Raw genomic sequence first — 25,892 nt, 5'->3', positions numbered from 1 at the left:
CGCAGCAAGGCTTCTGTCTTTTCCATTTCTAAAGGATCCAATGAAAATAATTAACAAATTAAATATCATTAATTTTAATATTAAAATATATTAGGACTTCTAAGTTTCTATTTCTTTTTTAAGTATAATAGTGTAGCCTCTGGCTGCACAGAACAACACAACCCCGATTTTAAAGCGGTTATCCAGCGCTACATATACATGGCCACTTTCTTCCAGAGACAGCACCACTGAAACTCTGCAGGTTTTGTAATGCTGCGTTTACACACACAGATTTATCTGACAGATTTTGGAAGCCAAAGCCAGGAATGGATTTGAAAAGAGGATAGATCCCAGTCTTTCCTTTATGACCTGATCCCTGTTTATAGTCTGTTCCTGGTTTGGGCTTCAAAGATCTGTCAGAAAAATCTGTCTGTGTAAACGCACCATAACTCAATTCCATTGAAGTGAATGGAGCTTAATTGCAAACCGCACCTGAACTGGAGACAAAAGTTGTGCTGTCTGAGGAAGAAAGTGGCAATGGTTTTGTAGCTCTGGATAACCCCTTTAAAGGCTAAAAGGTGTCATCTGATACATCAGTATATGTACACTTTTCTTAGTATGTGATTTCTGTCATTTGCTCCTTACCGCACCCATCAATGCCAAGCCAGAGCCAATGTTGATAATTGTTGGTATAATATTGAACTTTCCAGCCTGTAAAAACACATTGAAAATCATTTCATGAGTTGTGCATGGAATTGTATTACTTCAAAAATAATCCAGTCGCATGATTTTGTGGGGGGGAGGGGGGGGGGGGTGTCTCTGTGTCCAGGACCTCTCAAGATCAGACAGTTAGGTCCTATACTGTGGTCAACTCTCATCCCAAAAATCATAATGTTAAAGAATTATCTGCTACCCCAATGTATCAGGAATTAGAGTTCACCCCTCAAAAAACAAGCCATCACAGCCTCATAGATATATACTGTTTATACTATAATACACTATACAACACTCATGATCATATGTTTCATTAAAAATAACTTACCTTTCCATTCACCATTATATCAAAGCGAATACCATAAGCCTTTATGAGTGTCCTATAATCCGTTCCATTAGCATCACGATAATACTTTGCATACCTCAAGTGAAAAAGATGTGTACGGACATTAGTACTATTTCATAAAGCTGTTGTCAATAGTCAGTAATGACCATTGGTTATTAGAGATTAGCTTGATGTATAAGGCTATGTCCACACTACATAAAAACACGGGCGTATTTCATAACAATGGCTATATTTGCGCAAACAACGGCCGTTATTTGCAATATAACGGCCATTGTTTGCGCAAACACGGCCGTTGTTATGAAATACGGCCGTGTTTTTAATGTAGTGTGAACCCGACCTAATAGTAAAAAAAAAAAAAACTTTATGAGAATGTATTATGAGTTATGTGTAAGTAAGGTGTGTGGAATAAACTTAATAATCATATGCAAATAATATTTATAGGAATTGATATAATTAGAAATAAGTAGGAGAAGAATTAGTCACAACAAGGCCCCTTCTCTCTTCTTAGGCAGATTTATGTGCCCGGCGCAGTACCCCAGCATTACTTTGTTCCCCCAGCTCCCCAGCGCACAAGTGACGACTTGTGGCTAGAAGGGCAGGAAGCCAAATGCTCTGTCAGTCAGAACACCGCAGCGATTAGCTATGAGCGTTCAGTTAAAGGGCAAGGGGCTTGTAGGCCCCCTTAGTGCACAGGCCCAATTGCAGTGACGTTGTCTGCCTTTATGGTAGCTACGCCTCTGGTAGCCACTTATAATGCATGCTGGGGTCACATGTCAATTTCAGATTTCATAGGCAAGAGGTGACCGTGCAAACTAATCAGCCAAATGACTGCTTCAATATACAGGTAGGTTCTTAGTCCAGACATAGCATTAAAAAGGTCGTCCATTAGATAAATCCTTTCTAAATTCCATTTTAGTGCTAATGGACATCATAGAGAGAAGCACCTGATATTGGACATCCATATATAAGCCAAAGCTGGGGACCTGGTCCGGCCACCTATTACATAGTTGACCATTCTCTGGAATTGTCAGCATATAATATCACTTCCCCTGCCCTGGGTATATGTGGCAGTATTCATCATCGTAATGAAAACATCTGTGTTTAAGTTCTAGTTTAGTTAAAAATTTATACCTGAAGTTGTATCCTGAAGAAACTGATTTTTCTGTGAATTTATTATCCAAGCGATTAAATGTATATTGAGGATGGCATTCAGAAGCATCTCTGTCTAGGTTACAGTCCCATTCTATCTGAATGCCAATTACTCCGCCCTGTGATAAGAAGTAGATTTCATTGTTACAGTTAAGTTTTTTTTTTATTGCTGAGTGCAGTTCTTTTGGTAACTTTTTTTTAATCAAATTATTATAAACCATAGAAAATATTTTAAAAAATGATGATAATAATAATAATAATTAATTCATACATATACATACTTAAAAAAGACCACTAGGGGGTGCCATACCTTTTATTAACAATACATTGTAAATAAGTCTGGCAAGAAAATTTTTTGGGGGAGATTTATCAAAGGGTGTAAAATTTAGACTGGTGCAAACTACCCACAGTAACCAATCACAGCTCAGCTTTAGGCAGTGCTGAAAGGAAAGCTGAGCTGTGATTGGTTGCTGTGGGCAGTTTGCACCAGTCTAAATTTTACACCCTTTGATAAATCTCCCCCTTTGTGTTTTACGTTGTTTCTACTGCAAAATGTCAGTGTTTTTTTTTTTTGTTTTTTTTTTACTTCCCTGTTAAATAAGGAAGAAATGCACAACAGGAACAATCTTCAGTGTATCTAACACCAGAATTAACATTTTGCTGATTTCAAATCTACATTGCAAGTCAGTTTCCTCACATGTGCTACTTTTTTTTGCATTTTTTTTCCTTTCTTTGAATGGAAATTCTATAAAATGGTATTTTTAAACACAATAAACATTGTCAATCGTTTATGAAAATATAAAATATTCTAACTTACTTCCACTGCCATTTCCTGAAACTTATTTCCAGACCATGAGACAATTTTTCCTAAGTAGAAGATAGGACAATAGTGGTTTTCTTTACTGTATCGACAGGTCTTAAGAAATGAGTCATCTTCTGTGTTCAATATGTTAGCTCTATGAGAAGGAATACAGACAGTACAAGAATGGTGAAGTATATTTCTGCATCACAGCCATGTCTATGTCGTATTGGTTTTTATTATTCTATGAGACAGAAACATTATAGGTGACAAATAATTTTCAAAATGTCTGCCATTGAACACAAATCATAAAAAAATTGGACACTTACTTTGAAAAATTGAATTTTGGAAATCGTACTGAATTTTTAATATAGACTGTAAAGTTCTCGGCTTTTCCCAGTAGTGGTATTCTAGTGAATAGTAAAAACATATGCTATTAGCAACTAAAATTAGACCCAAAGTCTAATAATATACACAGATCCCCTATAACGTTCAATGCTTGGAAGATGTCTCTATGTTGTTTGTGTTCTCTACACTTTCACTATGTAAGTTTACTGAAAAACAAATTTATTTTACTCAGAACTTGTATGTTTGGTGCCTTTAACAGACTTATTACAGTCGTACATTGATGTGTTTATACCGAATTGCATGTTAGTTTTGTTATCGGCAGTCATGGACACTGTGATCCGCACTCATGTATTGAGTTTTCACCATTTCTCACTAGAAAATTAGAGCACTGGAGATGTCTAGTTATTTTATTACAGAATAGTGCTGTGTAAAGAGTAGTTTAGATATTAGCTCATTTGTGACTTCTCTCTTGTGGTGTTTTATAGGCCACGCAAACTCCACTGTTTGCCATTGTCTCTGTCTTCCCAAATGCTTAGTTTTATTCCTCCCAACGCTGTATGCAAATCAATGCTAACTAATCATGTGGGCGGGGTCTCTTCCTGAACTAGTCCTTCTGGGCTGTAGTCACTCCCCTCTGCAATGTAATCCCGCCTCCCCAGGCGTGTTTCCCAGGCCTGGAGCCTGCTACCTCATTTAGAGAGGCGGGATTACAGGGCAGAGGGGAGTGACTACAGTTCAGAAGGACTGGTTTAGCGAGAGATACCACCTACATGACTAGTTAGCGCTGAGTTGCAGGACAAGGAATAAAACTGAATTTTCGGGAAACATAAATGGCAAACTAAACGAAATCTTAGTGATTAGTTCCCTCTAAAGAAATATAAAACATGATTGTCATGGGACTGATTTTCTCACAGGACAAAGTTTCTTCTTAGGCCAAAGGCCTCTATGCTAGGCAGCAGCCCCACCTCTCTAATGACTAGGAACAGCTGCAAATATTCCTTATATATACAGCACATATATTGCTAGAACCATGGCATATATAGTATTCTGTTTTGTCCATTAGAACGGATGCAACAAAACAGAATGGTAAGTATTGGATAATCCTATTTGAATTATATGATCCCTAGGGGGTAGGTACCTTAGCATAACTGATACATATTAAGTGGATCTTACTTTGGCTTTTGCCTCTTCTCTAGTGGGCACCAAGCAAATATTTCACACATCCCTGTTGTGTTTACAGCGCCTGTCTTCAAGCATCGTCCAGTCTTGACCCCTGGAATGAAAATGTTACCTACTTTAGAAGGCTTCAGAGATGTTAGGCCCTGTCCATATCCGTATCATTACTTCGGTGCTCTGCTCCATTGTAGGAAAATAATAGCAGATCCCGATCCTTTATATTCAAACAGTGACTGAAGACTATCCTGACTATAACAGGGTCCATCAGGTTTCTGGCACTTTACTAGACAAAGTAGCTTTACATACTGCACTATTATTTTTGACAGAATGTGACAGAGGATACAAACAAGCATCAATATAAATGTAAACACTGCCATACTACATGAAAAATACTTTAAATGGCCTTTACCAACAAAACATAGATATAAAAAAATAAGAAAATGCAATCATAAAATGTCACCATAAAAATGCAACAATACATTACAGAATAAAAGAAGCTGAGCACATTTATGTATAATTTTCTGGAAAAGATTCAGTAAAATTTGCTAAATTCTGACCAATGCAACTGGTCAGTAGGAGCAGATGTCCTTTTAACAGATACACAAGGGGCATGTGTCTTCTAAACCAGTGCTTCTCAATTCCAGTCCTCAGGCCTCACCAACAGGTCATGTTTTGAGGATTTCCTTAGTATTTCACAGGTGATATAATTATAGTCAGTGCATCAGGTATTTTCACAGCTGATCTTTGAATGGGAAATCCTCAAAACATGACCTGTTGGTGAGGCCCGAGGACTGGAATTGAGAAGCACTGTTCTAAACCTCCTAAAATCCAGCCCTGTACCCACCTCTACATGACCTCCTCATAATCTGAGTACGCCTCATATTTTCTGCCTTACAAAAAATTATGTAAAATGTTATGTGCCCTTTTTTTATGCTTCACATTTATTGTTCCCCTTGTTGGCCTGTGCGTTGTAAAGGCCTGGCAAGCCACCGTGGGCAGAAGTACTGACAAATCCCTTATAGATCCTGGTATTATGAAAACATGGATTCCTATGTGCCACTTTCTAGGAGGAGGCACTGAGACCAGTACTAAGATGATGGGGAGCCTGGTTATGGAGGGATATGAGTATGGTCAGACTGCATGAGTTATCGGAGGAACCTGCTCGGCAGTCCTGGTGAGTGCACAAATTGACTGCAGACAGAGGTAGAACAATGGAAATCATGAGTAGGGTGGTTCAGCTTGGTCAAGTGGGACCATTGGTGGACCAGAGGGTGAGACCAGGGCTTCCAAAGGACTGAACGGTGCTATACAAGTTGGTCCAAGTGTTGTCAGTGGGAGAGAAGCTGGTGGGAAAGCATTTGGGAGCCATTGCTGGGTCAGTGTATCCTATGGAAACACCAGCCCAAAGTCAAAGAGCTAGATCAACGGACATTAAAAGAATAGCCTTGAGGTCTAGGGAGAGGCTGGTTCATCCAAGTCAAGCAGAGAGGGTAAGCCAGTGAGACTGAAACAGAAAGTGACAAGCCCAGTTGGTTCTTGAATACTGGCCTTGTGATAAAGAGTAATCCCCACTCTGTTAGCCACTCAGAGGTTTGGCACTGTATTCTAGTGTACACGGAGGACCCTTGGAGTGCAGGGCAATTACATACTGAGAGATTGGTGCAACCCTGCTTGAAACACACATGCAGGACAGAATGTGGTTACTCCATACAGAAGGCCTTTACAACCTTAGCCTATGTTCACACTACGTATATTTCATTCACTATATGTATATTTCAGTCAGTATATTTCAGTCAGTATTGCAACCAAAACCAGGAGTGGATTAAAAAACAGAAAGGATCTGTTCACACAATGTTGAAATTGAGTGGATGGCCGTCATTTAATGGCAAATATTTGCTGTTATTTTAGAACAACGGCCGTTGTATTGAAATAATGGCCGTTATTTACTGTTATATGGCGGCCATCCACTCAATATCAACATTGTGTGAACAGATCCTTTCTGTGTTTTTAATCCACTCCTTGTTTTGGTTGCAATACTGACTGAAATATACATATACTGACTGAAATATACGTAGTGTGAACCCAGCCTTAAAGGGAATCCGTCTATGTAGTGTTCAGAGCTGCAGGTACACAAATGATACCTGTCTCTCAGCTGATGACTGTTTGCAAACATATAAATCCTGTGCTGTATGATGTATTTTCAGGCTTTGGGTTACAGTAGTGAGCCTTGGACATCAATCATGCAGGGATGGTGAGGGAGGGTGGAGTAATGCATACTGCAGCTCAGCACAGACTGTACCACCAGGCCCAGGCTGAAACACTGGAGGCAGGCCGACCCACACCCAGTGTGAAGAAACTCCAGCCCCTCGATGACGTGACTCTACTAGAATCAATGGAACCCTATCATGGAGGGGCTGGGGTTTCCTCCCACTAAGGGTGGGTCGGCCGCCTCCAGTGCTTCAGCCTGGGCCTGGTGGTACAGTCACTTTAAGCATGGAAGGAAAACATAATTCTATAACTTTGCAAACAGCCATCAGCTAAGAAACAGGTATCATTACTTTTATCTCCCATATTAGCTATCTGTCCATGTCTGCATGGATATACAGCTGACAGATTCCTTTTCTTGGGCTTAAACCCCTGTTTTTACTTTTCCTATATCTGGTCCAGAAAAAAAAGGTTCTTCATTTGTGAACTACAAAAAACATATCAAAAATAATTCTAAGTAGTCAAGATGATCACTGATTTTATAAGTTGATGCATTTGGTAAATCTTTCTCTCTGCCGCTGGTTTGAGTTATATGTTATATTCAGAGTAAATAGTTCTGATATGGAATCTTTGGATCACTTCCCTTCGCGCTGTACTTTATTTTGTCATATTCTCTGCTTTTCTGTTCAATTAATGGAGGCAATTTCCTCTACAGATTAATGGTTTTTCTACTTTTAGTAATTTGTGGAATGAACAAGAGCCAATGCCAGTACATTAGTAAATGTGATCACATTATACCATTGCCAGCAATGACCGGTTCACCCTCAGGGCAGTCACTGTTCTTTGTACACACCGCATCAGGGATTCCAAAACTCTGCAGGGGAAAATAAAAAAGACAACAACAACATCATATTTGTGGTTACTTTAGACTGATTTTTAGTCATTTACATAAATATTTCACAACAATAAGGCCTCAAGTGCCTATTTACATCATGTTTTGGGACTTTGCCCTGCTGGTATGCATTGGGGATGCAGTAAAAGGGTATTCGGACATTCAGGCGCCTAGCTAATAGTTGGTTTGGGCCCTCCCACCATCTATGGTCTTACAGATATGCTGTCTCCAACAAACAAGACATATATGTTCAGAAAACAGATCAAATATAGCATAAATAAATTTAGCATCCTATTCTCCAGCTTTCTGGTGCAGCCGATGTGTCTTCAGGCCCCGCCTCCTCTAGCTTTCAATCACTCTAGAGGAGGTGGAGCCTGGAGACACAGAGGCTGGACGGGAGGGAGGGAGAAACAGGATGGCGGATTACAGCAGCAGTGGTAAGTATGTACTGCTCTATAATATGAAAACTGAGAGCTTGAATATATGTATATATCTGTACTGTCAGTTTCCGAGGCTGCACAAACGATACAAGGATCGGTAGAAAAATCCTTGTTCTAAAACCTTGAAGTTTTTGATAATCAGGATTGGCTCTAAAAGGATTGTACATCTGACATATCTGTGGGGCCGTCCATAGAAATTGGACAGAGATTGCTTTAAGGGTATATTCACAAGAACGGACTCGGAGTCCGGCAGGTCCTGGCAGTTCCAACACACACTATATACTCGCTGCGGTCTGAACGACCGCAGAGAGTATGTAATTCTACCGCCCTTAACCCCTTCTGCTCCCGCCCGGCTCCCCCGCTGTAAGCATACATTACCTCTCCTCGCTGCAGGGGTCCGGCATCCTGCTCTCCCGTCCGGCCAATCAGTGGCTGCGGCTGGGCAACACACTGATTGGCCGGACGGGAGAGCAGGACGCCGGACCCGTGCAGCGAGGAGAGGTAATGTATGCTTACAGCGGGGGAGCCGGGCGGGAGCAGAATGGGTTAAGGGCGGTAGAATTACATACTCGCTGCGGTCGTTCAGACCGCAGCGAGTATATAGTGTGTGGGAACTGCCAGGACCTGCCGGACTCGCAGCGAGAATCTCGCTGCGAGTCCATTCGTGTGAATATACCCTAAGCTGGGAAATAAGAAACTTTAATTGGTCTCTACTCCTGATTGGTAGCAATCTCAGCACTGATTGGTCAGACCCTGACCAATCAAAACTTTTGATATGTCTCTGTGATATATTAAAAAGTTTTTTTAAATGACAGAGACACTTTAAATATTATATACTAAATTTGTTGTGGGATAAGATTTATTCTATATACATCCTCATCCCTTAAAGGTCTGGGCACATAATTTAGCTCATGCAGTTGAAGGATCTTTTGTCATTCACTTGATGGCAGCTTCCGAGTTTGGCTGGGTATAGCAGATATTGTATCATATATCAAAGGTTCTCATTCAGCTTGTGAACAATTTCATGGCACAAAACTTAGACTGCGCAATCAGACTTGTCAGCTTAATAGCTTCTTGGGAATTGTATTCTGCTTGTATAAAGCGTTGTACATCAAATACCCAGATTGTCATATATAAAAGAAATATATTGGATAGTATAGCCACTAGTGATTTCTATATATATATATTAACCCTAAGAAGTCACGTTTTCATACAGATTAATGGAAGAACAATCTTTTAGGGCATAGAAACCCTTCAGCATGCCGCGCATGCGCAGTGCGTCAGCATCTTCTCCCGGCATACTCCACCTGCGCGGCGTGCTGAAGACGTTGCAGGGTCGCTGACGTAGACCGCAGGCCCCGGGACATGGAACGCAAGCCGGATGTGACGTCAGCGGAGTGCAGGTCTTTGATTCACACCGCTTGAAACCGCCCAGGACCCTGCCTAGCTACGCCCGGGACCATGATTAGTTCATCCCACTGTGACTACTTAGAGCTAATTACCATACAGTGCGGGACTTTGGAAAGTAAGATTACAGTGTAATCAAGGAGGGCACAGAGGGTAAAGGGGCATATTTGGGAAGCGTGCTGAGAGATGTACCAGCACCTTTACTTATCATTAGGGGCATATTCTGCGTTATTGGTTCCCTTTAAAGAGGTACTCCAGAGAAAAAAATGTTTAAAAAAAAATGGTATTAGAAGACTACACAAGTTTGTACATTTCTCCTATTTAAAAATCAGTTGCTATATGTCCTGCAGGAAATGGTGTATTCTTTCCAGTCTGACATAGTGCTCTCTGCTGCCACCTCTGTCCATGTCAGGAACTGTCCAGAGCAGTAGCAAATACTCATAGAAAACCACTCCTTCTCTGGACAGTTCTTGACATGGACAGAAATGGCAGCAGAGGGCACTGTGTCAGAGTGAAAAGAATACACCACTTCCTGCAGGACATTCAGCAGCTGATAAGTACTGGAGGAAATAAAAGTAATTTACAAATACATTTCTGACACCAGTTGATTTAAAAACAATTGTGTTCTTTTGAGTACACCCATTAACCTTAAGGCCCTATTCCACAGAACAATTATCGTCCGTATTCGGCCGCTACGGATGATAATCGTGCCGTGGAATAGAGTGCAACGATCAGCCGACATCGTTCATGTCGGCTGATCGTTGCAGTCGCTTGTTTTTCAACATGTTGAAAAACAAGCGACTGATACAGCAGCGATCTTCTGCCGTCGCTCCGTTGAATAGGAGCATCGGCAGCAGACGCTGCTGTATCCTATGGGCTGCCCGGACGATCAGCGATCACCCGGGCAGCTCCCCGCTGCCCCTCCTGCACTCACCCGCTCGCTGCTGCTGCGTTGAATAGCAGTGGCAGCGAGCGGGGAACGAGGAGCAAACGAGCGCTGAGAGCGCTCGTTTGCTCCTCTAGACGGCCCGTGGAATAGGGCCATTAGAGTACATGCAGATTATACAGACTTTTTTTTTTACACATGTTTTTTTACTTTCCTTACCTCACGACACTTATCTTGTCTTTGATTAGGCGTGACGATTAAATTCGTTACTACAAAAAACACATTTTCACCCTGCGAAAAAAGTAAAGGAAAAAAAAAATCTTTTTTTTTTTTTATTAATTTTATATTTAATTTTAGAATTTAAAATTTTTACCAACCTGAGGAGGTATTACATAATCCACAACATCCCATAGTCTTGGCCCGAGTTCTGTGGTGTTTGTAAAGGCAACGCCCTTTAACTTTGTTATGACTGAGCTTTGTATAGACGTGTCTGTATCTTGATAACCTTTTTTAACCACAAACACCCACCTGCCCAATAAAACAAAAAGGCATAAATGATCGGTGTTAAATGCAGCAGGAAAAAAAATGTTATACACTAATGAAAGAGATCTTATTTTTTGCCTTCCAATCACTTTCACGATATTTATCTCTTCTTTACCTAAGACCTTGATGGAACACCAGCTACAGTTCAAGCTTACATTATGACTTTGGAATAAGCTAAGAACTTAAAGTGATACTTTTAAAATGCGCCTGGTGTCTTGGTTAGGGTAAAAAAATTATTATTTTTTAATCTGCAGCAGCCGAGTCAATGAGGCGTGGCACTGTTTAGACAAGGGGAAGAAGAAAAGAGAGGCATCGCAGGCCTAGGGCACGGATGGTCTAGGCCACGCCTTGTTGACTTGGCTGCTGCAGATTAAAACATTTTAAAAAAAATTTATTTTTTATTTTTACCCTAACCAAGGCATTTTAAATGACATTACCAGGAAGGACTTACTGTCATCAAACGGACTGTACCAGCGGTTTTTGTTTTTTTTTTGGGGGGGGGGGGGGGGTAAGTGGGGGGGGGTAGGTTGGTGGATATAGTATAGTTTAAATAGGCACTGTCATAAAAAAAAAAAAAATGTTTGATACATCAGAGAAGCATATCAAAGGTTTTGATCATTCAGGGTCTGAGTGTTTAGACTGATCAGGAAAATGGGAGAAGTCAGGTCGGGAGAAGTCCACTTGAAGAATAAGTCCATACCTTCTTACGCACTTCATAGTGTGTTCACTCAGTGCCATGCTCTGCAGATTTCAGAGACAAACAGCTCACTCAGGTATAACTCCTAGTGGTGCAACTGAGCATGTGTGACCATCAAGCAAAACTACAAATTATAGCGCTAGGGAATGAGCTATAAACATGGCATTTTGAGCCAGTGAGTGGTGAGAGATTGAAAAAATCTTTGTAAGCACAGCCTAAGAAGTGAGTAAAATTCTACTGCATGATGTACAGAGCCCTTATTCAAAATCCACAACAACCTGACGTGTAATTTATAGTACTGGTATCCTACTATGTCACACCTGTGGTCGTGCTCAGAACCCAGATTCTAGGTGTTCTATGCACATTGTATATGTATGCCCCAAAATGCACTCAGTGAGGTCACTGTATATACTTTGTAATATCAAAGACAGCAGTATAATGAATATGGCAATGCCACAATACAGACATAATAAGTAGTAATAATAAATATAGTGATGACAAATTGTGATCATAGTGAGTTGAAGGAGTACTCCAGTGTAAATCTTTTTCTTTCAAGTCAACTGGTTTCAGAAAGTTATATAGATTTGCAATTTACTTCTTTGCTACTGATCTGGACAGTTCCTTTCTCCGACACAGGTGGCAGCAGAGAGCACTGTGTCAGGCTAAAGAGAAAACACCACTTCCTGCAGGAAATTCAGCAGCTGATAAGTATGGGAAGACTTGAGATTTTTAAATAGAAGTAAATTGCAAATCTGTATAACTTTTCGAAACCAGTTGATTTAGGGCACATGAATACTGATGTCACGCTGTTACATCCACAATAATTAAAGATTTAACTTTTAACTACATGTGAACTGACATATGTTTTCCATGTGAATTCAATACAATTAAATGGTTGTTCCTTAGTTTCATATTTTGATGGGTAATTAGCTAATAAATTATACATTGATCCGTTGGCACATCCTTCCTGTCAAGTATTCTGATTTCTTAGGATTTTAGGGTAATTGTTGGATAACAAATTATAGCTACAATCACTTCTTTGCTGGCACTTATAGTATCAGTAACAAAGTCATGTGGACCATTAAACTGCAGTTATTAATCTGTATAAATGTGCTGACAGATAAAAATCCAACTGCACCGATCCTATCAGTAACGGCTCCACCAATCTTATCTAAGCCTTATTGCTATCTGAAAAGTACAGTATGATGTACTAAGGTTCTGTTCAATTCTAAAGTATACTAACATTCTATAGACCATCATGCACCTAGCGTATGCCAGAAGATTTTCTGGATAGCCAGAAATGTTTTTGTTTTTTTTTTTAAAGTGTAGTTTACTGAGCTTTTCTATTCTGCCACAGAACTAAACTTGTCCCATGCATTATACATGTTTTAACAAGGGTAGCCTATGGCGCCATATTCCATTAAATGCCTTCCACCAATTCAAAATGACAGATACCGTGACAGAACTCCAAGGACCTATAGTAGGCCAGATCCATCAGTTGGACCTTTTTCCCCCCATTATTCCTTTTAATTCTGGGGTCATGTAGTAGTAATTGGGACAAAGTGTTTCCAGGGCCACACCATTGAGGGGTCTGTCTGTCCATGCTGCTCACATTAAATTACCAGCACCAGTTGTGGCTGCGAGCTGCGGAATCTGCAGCAGGTGATCGTCCGGGTTTCTGTGTATGCACAAACTCTATGGTTTGCAATACTGGACAAAGTTCATTGACATGGTTTCTTGTTTTTTCAATTCTGTATAACCCATTTAGGTTAGCAGAACAATTTAGGGACCCTATGTGTGTAACATGAATTCCTTTCTGCCAGTCTGGAACTGATTTTCTTATTGCAGAAACTCCATCTGTGAGAGGTATAATACCCTTATGACTAGTCCCTGTGAATCTCAAATCAAGTTGAACATCTTTTGACACTTTGGGCTTCAGTGCTTCACCCAATGCATCGATGTGGAGAAGTAACATTTAGTTTTTAGGGTCTATGAAATTTGGCTGGCAATGAGAGAGTAGGTGTGCAGTTAGGCAACATGGCGCTGGATAATTGGCATACCGCTGCTATGAGATAGCAGGTGCTAATATAAGAGTCCCATATATAATTGCTGGAGATGACTGGTCCTGAAATTGAGAGGATTGCTATGCGGGCCAATGGATTGCAGGGAGGTATATGGATATAATTACAGCGCAGTTTAAGAGATAACCACAAAGGTCCTATCATTTTTCGGGACAGCCAGCCACTGGTAGCATGAAGACTAACAATGCCAAAATGATAATAAGCTCAATGTAATATTTTTTTTTACAATTAGAAATCTGAATAGTTTGTAAAGTATTACTTGATCGAAGCCCAAGGTCTTTCATAATTAAATATCATCTTGGCAGTCGTAAGAAATAAATTAAGGATCTGCAGTCCTCCAAAGACCAATCACTTAATCACTGCGGTAGGCTTTTTGGACTGATATATTTTAAGGAGTTGTGATACATGCAGAATACTAAGACATGGGGGTCTGGATGAATTGTCACTACTAATGAATTGACAAACATGTTTTTTTTGCATAAAATCAAACCACAACCAATATTGTACGCTGTACAGACTGGTCAAAAAGTTTACCATTTAGGCTGGGTTCACACTACGTATATTTCAGTCAGTATTGTGGTCCTCATATTGCAACCAAAACCAGGAGTGGATTAAAAACACAGAAAGGATCTGATCACATAATGTTGTAATTGAGTGGATGGCCGCCATATAACAGTAACTGCCATTATTTCAATATAACAGCCGTTGTTTGAAAATAACAACAAATATTTGCCATTAAGTGGCAGCCATCCACTCAATTTCACCATTGTGTGAACAGATCCTTTCCACTCCTGGTTTTGGTTGCAATATGAGGACCACAATACTGACTGAAATATACATAGTGTGAACCCAGCCTAAAGCTGTAATAGTAAGTCGTCATTTACTGGGTGTTTTAATTTTCTGTGTCAGAACTGTATATTCTGTGCCAAAAATTGAAGTGGGCCCATTCGAAGAACGCTGGAAAACCTTTTTCTTAGGAAAGCCTTTCAGCCATATCGTCAGAAACAGCCATATTTACTATGCTGGGAGTCATGGAAATTGCATGATTAGCCCCATAACTCTCATAAAAACTGATGGAGAGTGGCCACTTCCACATCCGTTATGGTTGGTTGGGGTTGTTGGTGTTCACATCACAAACCCAAGGGACCTTAGTTTTAAAGGAGCTGGACCCCACACTATAAATGTCTATGATTGGATTTTTTAAGGAGTTGTGCCATTGGACAGCTCTATCCATGTGCCCTGTTTGATCACATGGAGATCACAGAACCCAATATTTATCACCTACCTCAAGGTCCCCCCTTTGCACTTACAGGAGAGAGATCTCTACCCTAGGCAACCATACTTTACTACTACTCCCACTATCTACAAAGTCCAAAACTTACTCTCATGATAGTCTCTACAGGCCTGCAGAGGAACCAAACTATACTGCAGCTATCTACTGGTTCACAAGTGAGTAACTACAGCTTGCCCTGGATTTGAGCATACTACTGGTCGCTCCCATTGTGTTTGTTTCACACTTTATTGTTAACATCGTCAGCTGACTCTGGGCTATTCACTCCAAGGCCGACCATTCCTCTACACAGGCCTGAAGCATCTTGTGGACTGCCTGTACTTGTCCCCATGGGCACCAAACCTCTCCTTCTTAAATGGGCTTTCTGGCCAAAACAGACCGATGAGCTGTCCACAAAATAGACGAATATGCAGAAGATGGGTGAGCACCACATGATATCACACAAAATAGTGTGTATATCTACAATTATATCACTTGGGTGCTACAATTGCTTCAAATACACTCACCGGCCACTTTATTAGGGACACCATGCTAGTAACGGGTGGTCTTCTGCTGCTGTAGCCCATCTGCCTCAAAGTTGGACGTACTGTGCGTTCAGAGATGCTCTTCTGCCTACCTTGGTTGTAACGGTTGGCTATTTGAGTCACTGTTGCCTTTCTATCAGCTCAAACCAGTCTGCCCATCTCCTCTGACCTCTGGCATCAACAAGGCATTTCCGCCCACAGAACTGCCGCTCACTGGATGTTTTTTCTTTTTCGGACCATTCTCTGTAAACCCTAGAGATGGTTGTGCGTGAAAATCCCACTAGATCAGCAGTTTCTAAAATACTCAGACCAGCCCTTCTGGCACCAACAACCATGCCACGTTCAAAGGCCCTCAAATCACCTTTCTTCCCCATACTGATGCTCGGTTTGAACTGCAGGAGATTGTCTTGACCATGTCTACATGCCTAAATGCACTGAGTTGCCGCCATGTGATTGGCTGATTAGAAATTAAGTGGTAACGTGCAGTTGGACAGGTGTACCTAATAAAGTGGCCGGTGAGTGTAGACTATGCAAGAAACCAAAACAGGAAAAGGAGAAGCACCACTAGAGAGCACACCTCTAAATAAAATATCTTTATTTGATCACAGGATAGAAAATTAAAAACACTTAGAAACAGAGCAACGATGTGTATTGCACCATATGCCCCAGTGCAATACCCCGTCCATATAAGCAACCAATAGCTTTTGGGAATAATGAGTATATTATGTTGTGAGGTACTGTATATGCCTATAACAAATTTGGCTCAATAACCACATACGTTGCTTTTAGTGCACAGGAAACAGAAAAAAAAAACATAAACCATAATCCAACAATAATTGTACTACCTGTTCCGTGAACTATACAGAGCGGAAGACGGAACAACAAGTTGCACTGCACAAGGCGGCTTCGCCAGGAACCTATAGACAGAATAGCTCATCAATCACTGATCGGTGGGGGTGCCAACAACCAACACCTGTGTCAATCATCTGTTTAGCGCCCGCATTACACAGTTACAGAGACAAAATGCTTCTGGCCCTGTTCACTGTGTAGTGCGGGTGCTGAACAGCTGATCGGCATGGGTATCGAGTGTCAGCACCCCACCGATCAGTGACTGATGAGCTATTCTGTGGACAGCCATCACTCCTTTAACCCATTCCAGCACATTGTAGTCACCAGCCTTTTCCAGGGCCTGGGCAGGTACCTGTACTTTATCTTACGATTGACAGATCATAAGGCTAGCCTGTCCAGTAGCATATAAAAATGCAGATTTATCATGCAGGAGACTAAGATGCTGTAATATTCTGTATTCTATGTTGGTGGTCAACCAGCTTTCCAAGAAATAGAAATAATTAATATTAAGAAAATACAGTTTTCAATAACTTGACACAACAGCTCACAGTCTTAGGCTATGTTCAGACCTCGTAAGAGACTGGCTGTTCCCGGCCGGGTCACAGAACATTCAGTCTCATTAAAGATCATCCGGATGATCTTTAGCACTGCAGAGTTCTGATGCATCAGAACTCCCCACTGCTTACTATAGAACGTGCGTCCGGAGCCGCCCGCTCCATTGTGTGAACTGACAGGGTTTTCTGCGGCCGCTATTCAATAAATAGTGGCTGCAGAAAACTGACATGTCAGGTTTTTAACGGCGCCGCTAGGGATCCCGGCCAGAGTGTATACCATGTGTATACACTCCGTCCGGGATTCCCTCAGAAGGCACCACTACGTAAGTTCCGTGGGAATCATGGCCTTTGTAACAATGGCCGTGATTCCCACGGAACTCACGTTGTGTGAGCATAGCCTTATGTTTTGTTTATTTGTTTCAGGGTTTTTTTCTTTAAACTTTATGTGCTTTTATGTAACTTACAAACATTTTGATCAAAATTGATTAAATCTCTACTGGACACACACAAAAAAAAGTCCTCAGTGCGAGGGTGGTATATGGTCCTTTTGTTTTCCAAATGCCAAAGTGATACATGAAAATAACCACAGTAACATACAAATGGTCTAACCATTATATGTATATGTATATGGGGTCCCACTTTACATCCTTGGCCTTATAGTCCTTACACGTGACAGCATTCCTTCTGGTATTCTTAATCACAGTGTAGTTAATATCAGACAGCATTCTTTCTGGTACTCTGAATCATAGTCTAGTTAATATCAGACAGCATTACGGTAAAAGTCTATATTTCCTCCTTGTCACCTGTGTAAATCTGCCATCTGGCTGCAACCTTAGAAATGATCATTTTTGAAAATAGCTATGACTTTGAATTTTAAAGGATTTTTAAACTCAAAACCTGACAGTGAATTCAGTACTACTCCTTCCTGCTCCAATTGTGACCCTAATTGCCACTAGCCATCTAACAGCCTGTGCCTAGGGCAGCAGTGTTGGGGGGGCAACACTTAATGAGGTGTACCTGTCATGATAGGCACATTGACACTCAAAATTAGGTGTTGTCATATATCTGTACAGAGAACCATGGACCCTATTTACTTATATAGCTTAGATGTTGTCAGCTAGTGACTAAGATAAAGTGTTTTTTTCTGCACATATATCAGTTTTTCAGACTGAAAAGCATGTTTTTTTAGAGCAAAAACTGGGAAATGAGCCGCATGTAGTCACTTTCCACTAGTTCAACCAATAAAAGGAAATTCACATTAAATTCCATGTACAAATATGATGGCACTGACCTTGGTGCTGAGCTGCCCCAAAAAAAAGCACACAGTATTAGAGACCGGCCATTTTGTGTCCCGGCCGGGTCACAGAACGACTGGTCTGTGAAAAGATCATCCCGGCCGTTACTGCAGTACCGGCCAGATGATCTTTAGGGCCACAGAGTTCTGATGCGGGCGCATCCGTGCAGGCCTGCATCAGAACTCCTCACTGCCAGAGCCGCTCGCTCCATAGTGTGCACAGCTGCAGAAAACTGACATGTCAGTTTTCTACGGCACCACGAGAGATCCAGGCTGGAGCATATACTATGTGTATACGCTCCGGCCGGGATTCCATAGAAGGTAAGACAAGGTATATTTTCATAAAAAGTACGGCCGTTGTTGGCGATTGCAACAACGGCCATACTTTTACGAAAATATACTTTGTGTGAACATAGCCTCCTGGTGTAAATGCACCCCAATTCTCCTACAGATCCACATGTGGGGAAATATTAAACTGTTCTTATTGACATCAACAGGAAGGATGAGTCTTCCACATCAGGAGACTCTCTTTGTTGCTTCTCTGCCGTTTGACTAACATATAAGGGATTTTCTAAATGTGGGTTTTGACCAATTAAGGAGTGTTCCATCGGTCCCCCACATGATTTGGCCTCACAAGATAGGAAAGAGAAATATTCCTGTGAAAAAAAACTGTGTCACTTGTAGGACTGTTTTCCAAATAGTCAAGGGAGAGATAGAGAGGGATAATTATGCCCCCTAAACAGTAGATAAGCCCCTACCCTCAAACTACTAGTACAATCCTTAGATCAAATGAAGTCTTTCGCGGATGGCTATTCCAAAATGCTGCTGGTGCCATCTTTTGGGTGAAAAATCCTCTTTATTCCTCAGTAGCGATGTCAATGAGATTGGGCCTACAGTGCTGGTGCCCTAGGCCTGCGTCGCCTTATTATTTATTCTCCACCTCCTGAATTCTCGTATCTTTGGATCACTGGTCTCCAACACTCATTTCTCCAACTGCGCCATAGTGATCCTAGATGGCACAGACGCAATGAAACGTTTAAGAATAAATGTAGATGTCATTTTCTCTTATTTATTGTTAGTTCCTACTTCCAACGTGTTTCTCCCACCTTATGGACAGGGAACTAAATGTGACATTCTGCATAAATTGCATAATTGTCAGAATTGTTTTCACCGGAATGATACATAAGCGCAAAGAATTGTGCTTAAAGGCAACCAAATTACATATACAATAGTAAAGTAAGATACGTATGGTCAAGCCATACCATGTGCCATAGGTACTTCTTGTCCCTTAGTGTTAAAAGGGGTTTTTCAATAGAAAAACGTGGCCACTTTTTTACAGACACAGCACAACTCTTGCGTTATGCTACTTAATTGCAAACCACACCTAAACTGGAGACAAGAGTCATGTTGTCTCTTGAAGAAAGTGGCCATGTTCTTCAAACACTGAGTAACCCCTTCAAGGAGGGACTGTCCTCATGGTTGGGGCAGCTGTAGCCCAGGTTTGCCTCAGGCGGCCCTGGTGGCAGCCTATACAGCCCATACTTGCTGAACGTATATATACGATTTGACTTGTCAGTCATTTAAACCTGTGACCTCTCTCTCTTCTGCAATCATCTGGGATTCCCTGTCTAGCTTTTTGTTTACTGTTTCCTGTCTGGAACGTCCTCACTCATTTCTTGCATGTGCAAAACTTGGTGTCTAGTTTCCTCACCAGCTTCCTTTTTTTTTTTTAACTCTACCCCCGGTGTTTTAGCTAACATGTTTGGTTACGCAAGCTATAAAATAATATAATAGGACAGTGGATGATATCCATGCAAGTACTGTTCTGAATATTATAACATTTTTTATGTTTAGTACACAAAAGGGTTATGTTCAAAAGGGTACTCCAAGGATTTTTTTTTAAATCAACTGATTTTGATTAAAATTTCTTCTATTTAAAAATATCAAGCCTTCCAGTACTTATCAGCTGCTGTATGTCCCGCAGGTGGTGTATTATTTGCAGTCTGGCACAGTGCTCTCTGATGCCACCTCTGTCAGTGTTAGGAACTGTCCAGGGCAGTGGCAAATTTCCTAAATTTCTTTGTAATCATTCCTCAGGTGTTAATAAAACACCAAATGCTGGTTTCCTACCAAAGAAGTTTGCTGGACACTTTGGATAGTGACTAAGAGGATATTTCTACAGATGCATCCATCAGCCTTGTTGATTTTATAGCTAAGAACCCTGCCTCTAAGTGAGTACCACCAAGACTGGGCACCTTTTATATTTACCAAAACAGTTGCTTCCACAGAGTAAAGGTTAACTTGGGTTGAGCAAAACCACTGAACTGTCTTAATCCACCTTCCTATATCCCTTAAAAGGTGATCACCTCTAGACCACTGTCACTATGTTAAAGGGGTAGTGCGGCGCTAAGAATTTATTCACAAAATAACACACATTACAAAGTTATACAACTTTGTAATGTATGTTATGTATGTGAATCGCCCCCTTCCCCGTGTTCCCCCACCCCCGCACGTGGACCCAGAAGTGTAGTGTACCATACATACTGACGCGTGTCGTCCCCGATCTTCTGTCAACGACGTAATCTTCGGGACAGGGCTTTCTGTGAATTCCGGCCGCAGTAAACTGACCTATCAGTTTTTTCCGGCGCCGTGCAGGATCCCGGCCGGAGCGTATACAATGTGTGTACGCTCCGGCCGGGATTCCATTGCACATAAGGCTTTGTTACGCACCGCAAAACTACGGCCGTAGTTCTGCGGCGAGAACTACAGCCGTAGTTTTACGTTGTGTGAACATAGCCTAAATCGGTATCTTCAAAACCTGAGTGTATGTTGTTAAATTCCGGGGTGTCAGAGTGATTGTCACATCTCAGAGGAATTAGTGACCCTGTCCTTGGCTTTCCTGTTGGCACTTCTGTAAAGGATTTCCCAGACGGCTAGTTAGAGAGTCACCGCTCTGTCACACATCCAAATCCACTTATACTGAGTCATGTTAATGAATCTGTTACAGGACCCGGACTAATCCCATAAATGACTTATCCTGACAGTGAAGCCAACGCCTTCGTGAATTAATCATCAGCGTGATGGTCTCTGTTATTGCAAGTGATATCTCCATTCAGCAATCTTATCCGTAGTATTATTATATCCTTGTTCTGTCCTTTAACTAGATCTATCCTGGTCTATCCCTGGCACAATGATATAAATACTCTGGACTTCAACAGCAACTGCATCCAGAAGTCATATGGAGGGAAAGGTTACTTAAGTAGTACAGTATAGAAGTGGCCAGCACCCCCACCGATCAGCTCTTCAGCACCTGCACTACACAATGAATGGGGCCAGAAGCAGTTTCTCAGTCCACTGTGTAGTGGCCAGACCTGGTTGTCAGCATCCTGCCACTATTCTGTGAATAGCTCATCAGTATGTTTTGCATGGGAAAACCTCTCTAAAGCAAAACTCAACATGTTAAAAGACTCTAACTGGTGTTTTCCAATAATGGCCATGGAAGTCTGGAGAAAGTTTTTATTAAAGTATTGTATTGCCCCCCAAAACTTATACAAATCCCCAATATACACTTATTACGCTTACAAAGAAATGCTTACAAAGTGCGTTTTTCCCTGCACTTACTACTGCATCAAGGCTTCACTTCCTGGATAAAACGGTGATGTCACGACCCGACTCCCAGAGCTGTGCGGGCTGTGGCTGCTGGAAAGGATGATGGCAGAGGGATGCTCAGTGTCCCTCCAGTGCCCTGTGTTCCTCAGTGTCCCCCTGCCATCATCCTCTCCAGCAGCCATAGCTCTGGGAGTCGGGTCGTGACATCACCATGTTATCCAGGAAGTGATGCCTTGATCCAGTAGTAAGTGCAGGGAAAAAGCACTTTATGTGCATTTCCCGTAATAAGTGTATACTGGGGATTTGTATAAATTTTGGGGGGCAATACAATACCTTGATAAAAATTTTCGCCTGACTACTAGAAAACAACCCAGCTCTGGTCCTCCCCCTGAAATGTAGAGAATAATAAATAGCTGTGCAACATGGGCCGATTATCAACAAGGAGCATGGTCAGAAATGCTCCTTCATCTAATAATCAGCCCATGTAAAAATGGCAACGATCAGCTGAGGAGCAGGAAAACGCCAGATCCTCGGCAGATTGCATGTTTTAGACTTGTTTGAACAAGTGATGTGTGGCCAATAGCAAAGGGAAACTGACAGCAAGGAAATGCATGTATTCATGCTGTCAGTTTTCAGATCACTCAAGACGTCCATACTTACCATCTGCACTACTGTATGATCCGGCATCCCAGTCTCCAGAGAGGAGGATGCTGGATCACACAGCAGGGCAGAAGGCAAGTATGCACTGCTTGTGTGATCTGGAAATTGACAGCACAGATACATGCATATTTGTGCTGTCAGTTTCCATGGCCGCACAAATGATGCAAGGTTCATTCGTGTGGCACGGTCACTTGTTTCATTGTGCAGTGTAAAGGCACTACAAACGAGCGCCAATCTTGGTAATTTGGCATTCGTTTGCGTCCTTGCAAGGACTCCTAGGTAAGACAAGCTTTCCTGTATTCTCTATGGGGTGCGGAGGGTTAAGCCGCAGCCAGACAGCTCTGGTGGCAGCTTATCTCTCAGAGAACAAAGGATCAGGTAGTGATTTCCCATCGTGCTCGACCCCTATCTCCAATGACATATCTGATGATTGTCGGCCGAAAAAGACCACTTGGTCCATCTAGTCTGTCGGCCCTTTTAGTATTTAGTGGAGTGTAGGGAAAGCCCAGTACACTTTATAAAACAACAAAACAAAAAGGGAAGGCCTGTCATATTACATATTTATATTCCTGTCATCTTCTGAGCACCCGGTAATTATGGCGGGGCATAGTCCACATATTTTTGTCATACCCATACACTTTATAAAGTTAACAGAGATATGGGCAACCAATATACCGATAAGAAGAAAAAAATCTTTTAGCAGATAAGGAGGATTCAAGGAATATTAACATTTACTTAATGATGTTAAGCTGAACGTGTTCTTGTGTGACCTTTGTGGAGCCAACTATGTAACCTAAATCCATTGTTTGTTTTTCCATAGCTTGTTTGTTAGTGTAATATATGTAAAAGTAAGGACGGCACAATGTGTATTACAGCTGCTGGTCAGATGTTGCACTAAAGCACAAAGTGTCTATTTGTTGGGATAAGATTATAATATTCACATGAAGGGCTAGAAAGATTTTTACCTTTTCAAATATTGTTTTCATATTGCATATTGTAGTGGAAAATGTGAATGTGAGAAAAGGCAATGCAATCCTTGGTTGCAGATTTTGCTGTGTGTTTCCACAGGATTTATATTGCAGATTTTTAATTTGCAATAAATTCTCAGTGTATCTGGATTTAAAATCTGCACCACGGGTCATTTTTTATGTGTTTATAGTGCAGATTTTTCTGCAGCATATATTTTTTTTTAAAAAAGGTCATCCATTATTGTAATATGCTGCGGATTAGCTACTTGTTTATCTGTCCAGTATGACAGCACCTTACAGCCATATTCCCACATGCCAAAAAATGCATGTGTCTATAGCCCCATGTGCTCCCCAACAGCTGGGCAATGTTGCTTGGATGGGCAAACACATGGGAACGTGCGTTCATCAGCATGTACTAGAGATGAGTGAACTTGCCGAAAATTTGGGTTCAAATGAACCTGAATAATGGGCATTTAAATCCCACTGCCTGGAGAAGGTAGATGCAGCCCAAGGACTGCCTGGATACAGCCATAGGTCAGGGGTCAGTCACAATATTTTAGGAGTGTTTTGTTCTTGTATGTTAGCTGCCATGTTTACACTCACATACATCAATTTTTGATTGCGGTCCTTCTTCAAAGCGAATGTACGACTAGGTACATCGCTTTGGGTTTTTTACATGAACAGACGAGCGCTGGCGTGGGGATGCCAGTGGCACGGGCCTGCCCCCAGTGCTCCAGGGTTTGCTGGTACTTGAGAATTGACTGTTCACTAAAAGGACCGTGCCACCAGCTTCCATGGCCCAGCGCTGGTCTGTTAATGTAAAATACACAAAGCAATGTGCCTGATGGTACTTTCGATTTAACCCCTAAACTGTTTTTTGATGGCAGACGGTGCAGGTCCTGAGTATGCAGCAATGTCTTTTGGTGTCGCTGCACTAGATGGGGGTTTGTGGATTGGGAGCTGCTCCTCCACTATGAACTGGAGCTGTATGTGACATCCTCGGTTCTTAGGCATCCTGTGGAGCATGGCCAGGGTCGGAGGAACCTCTGATCCTACTCATTTAACCCTTTGAGTGCCGTGGTCAATGACTGCGGCATTATCAAAGTGGATTCCACCTTCTAATAGGGTCTCTGGGTTTCCCCAGTGACCTGAACAGACTTGGGGAAAATGCTCCACAGTCAGCCCTAAGCACCTAGAAAGGACCTCAGGGCTGTCTGTTTCCTCTTCCTGCTGCTAGGGGCACAGTAAGTGTAGCCCTAGCAGCAGCCTGTGTGACAGACACACAGACATAATGTATTAACATATATAGGAGTATGCTAATACATTATGACTATAAAATAAAGTTATTAAATAGTAATCCCTATAGGGATAAAGAAAAACGTTAAAGAAATTTTACATTTTAAAAATTTAAAAAATATTTATGAAAAAAAATTAAAAAAACTACAGTAAAAATGAGCTGGTCATTAGGGCCTGGTTATTAAGGGGTTAAACCATATTGTCTGTGTACATACAGGTTTTCCATAATAACAGTGGAGAAAGAACTCAATTTATTCAAACAATGTAAAGAAAAATCAACTTGGTCTGTTAATAATAAGAAACATTTTCACATTGGTAGCCTGGAGTTTTTCAGAATTTTTCTTTGAGTGACCCTGACCACCAGGTAAATAAAGTACTGTATATAAGGGTTATAGTAGAAAACTATGGCTATGTTCCCACAACGTCTTTTATTACGTGAAAAACGTCCAACTTTTGATAAAGATGGACGTTTGTAATGTTCACGTTGATGAAAAATCTCGAGCTTTATCAAAAGATGGACATTTTCTTCACGTAAAAAAAACACATTGTGGGAACATAGGTAACTAGGTTACATTAAAATGGACCTGTGACCTCTGACACCTGTCTTTTTTTTTTATTTATAGAATAACAATTATGGGAAGCATCTTTTCTTAAAATGCTGCAAATTGTCATTTTTTTTTTTTTACAATTCCTCATCGAATAAAGTCCTCAGTAAAGATGTTCCGGAATTATTTTAAATAGAATTCAGGTTTAGTAAAAGAAACATCAGGGGAGCTGTTAATTTTCATCATCATAACCAATATACAAGTCATAAGCGAACATAAAGCAAGTGTGTTAATGACTACTTAGTATAATGAATGGGTTGTAGCATTGTTCCAGAATAGATTGTCATGACCATCTGGAAATGAAAAAATGGGATTGACTAAAAAATGTATAAATTAAACCACAAGCACAATTAAAGTCTAATGCGACTTCCCTGAAATTTATTTTAATCCTTTCAGTCTAGAAGGGAAAAATGTAAAATTAGAAAAGTAGAAAATAATTTTATGCTTATGAGATTCAAATCAAGATTTCTTTCAAAATATGGATGTTATATATAATATTCTACATAACCTGCTGTGTGCTAGGAAGACTTTTTAGAGATGCTAGAGTATTTTTGTACCATGTAAATATTTGATTACATAT

General features: G+C 41.1%; 1 protein-coding gene across 2 annotated transcripts in view; it reads right to left on the bottom strand.

Annotated features, from left to right (window-relative positions):
- The window catches only part of P2RX5 (purinergic receptor P2X 5), a 30,873-nt gene that overhangs the window by 4,587 nt on the left and 394 nt on the right, over positions 1-25,892 (bottom strand). For both annotated transcript variants that reach the window (XM_069945064.1, XM_069945066.1), the window contains exons 2-10: positions 10,719-10,869; positions 10,561-10,632; positions 7,515-7,590; positions 4,509-4,608; positions 3,317-3,397; positions 3,006-3,144; positions 2,171-2,307; positions 1,022-1,115; positions 625-690 (exon numbers count right to left, since the gene is read on the bottom strand). In XM_069945064.1, coding sequence (XP_069801165.1) covers positions 625-690; positions 1,022-1,115; positions 2,171-2,307; positions 3,006-3,144; positions 3,317-3,397; positions 4,509-4,608; positions 7,515-7,590; positions 10,561-10,632; positions 10,719-10,869 — 916 coding nt within the window. The remainder of the gene's footprint in view (positions 1-624; positions 691-1,021; positions 1,116-2,170; positions 2,308-3,005; positions 3,145-3,316; positions 3,398-4,508; positions 4,609-7,514; positions 7,591-10,560; positions 10,633-10,718; positions 10,870-25,892) is intronic.

The sequence above is a fragment of the Dendropsophus ebraccatus genome, chromosome 11 (genome assembly GCF_027789765.1).
Source record: "Dendropsophus ebraccatus isolate aDenEbr1 chromosome 11, aDenEbr1.pat, whole genome shotgun sequence".
Taxonomy (NCBI): domain Eukaryota; kingdom Metazoa; phylum Chordata; class Amphibia; order Anura; family Hylidae; genus Dendropsophus; species Dendropsophus ebraccatus.
Note: the sequence above shows the minus strand (reverse complement) of the source record. Positions and strands in the feature narration are given on the sequence as shown.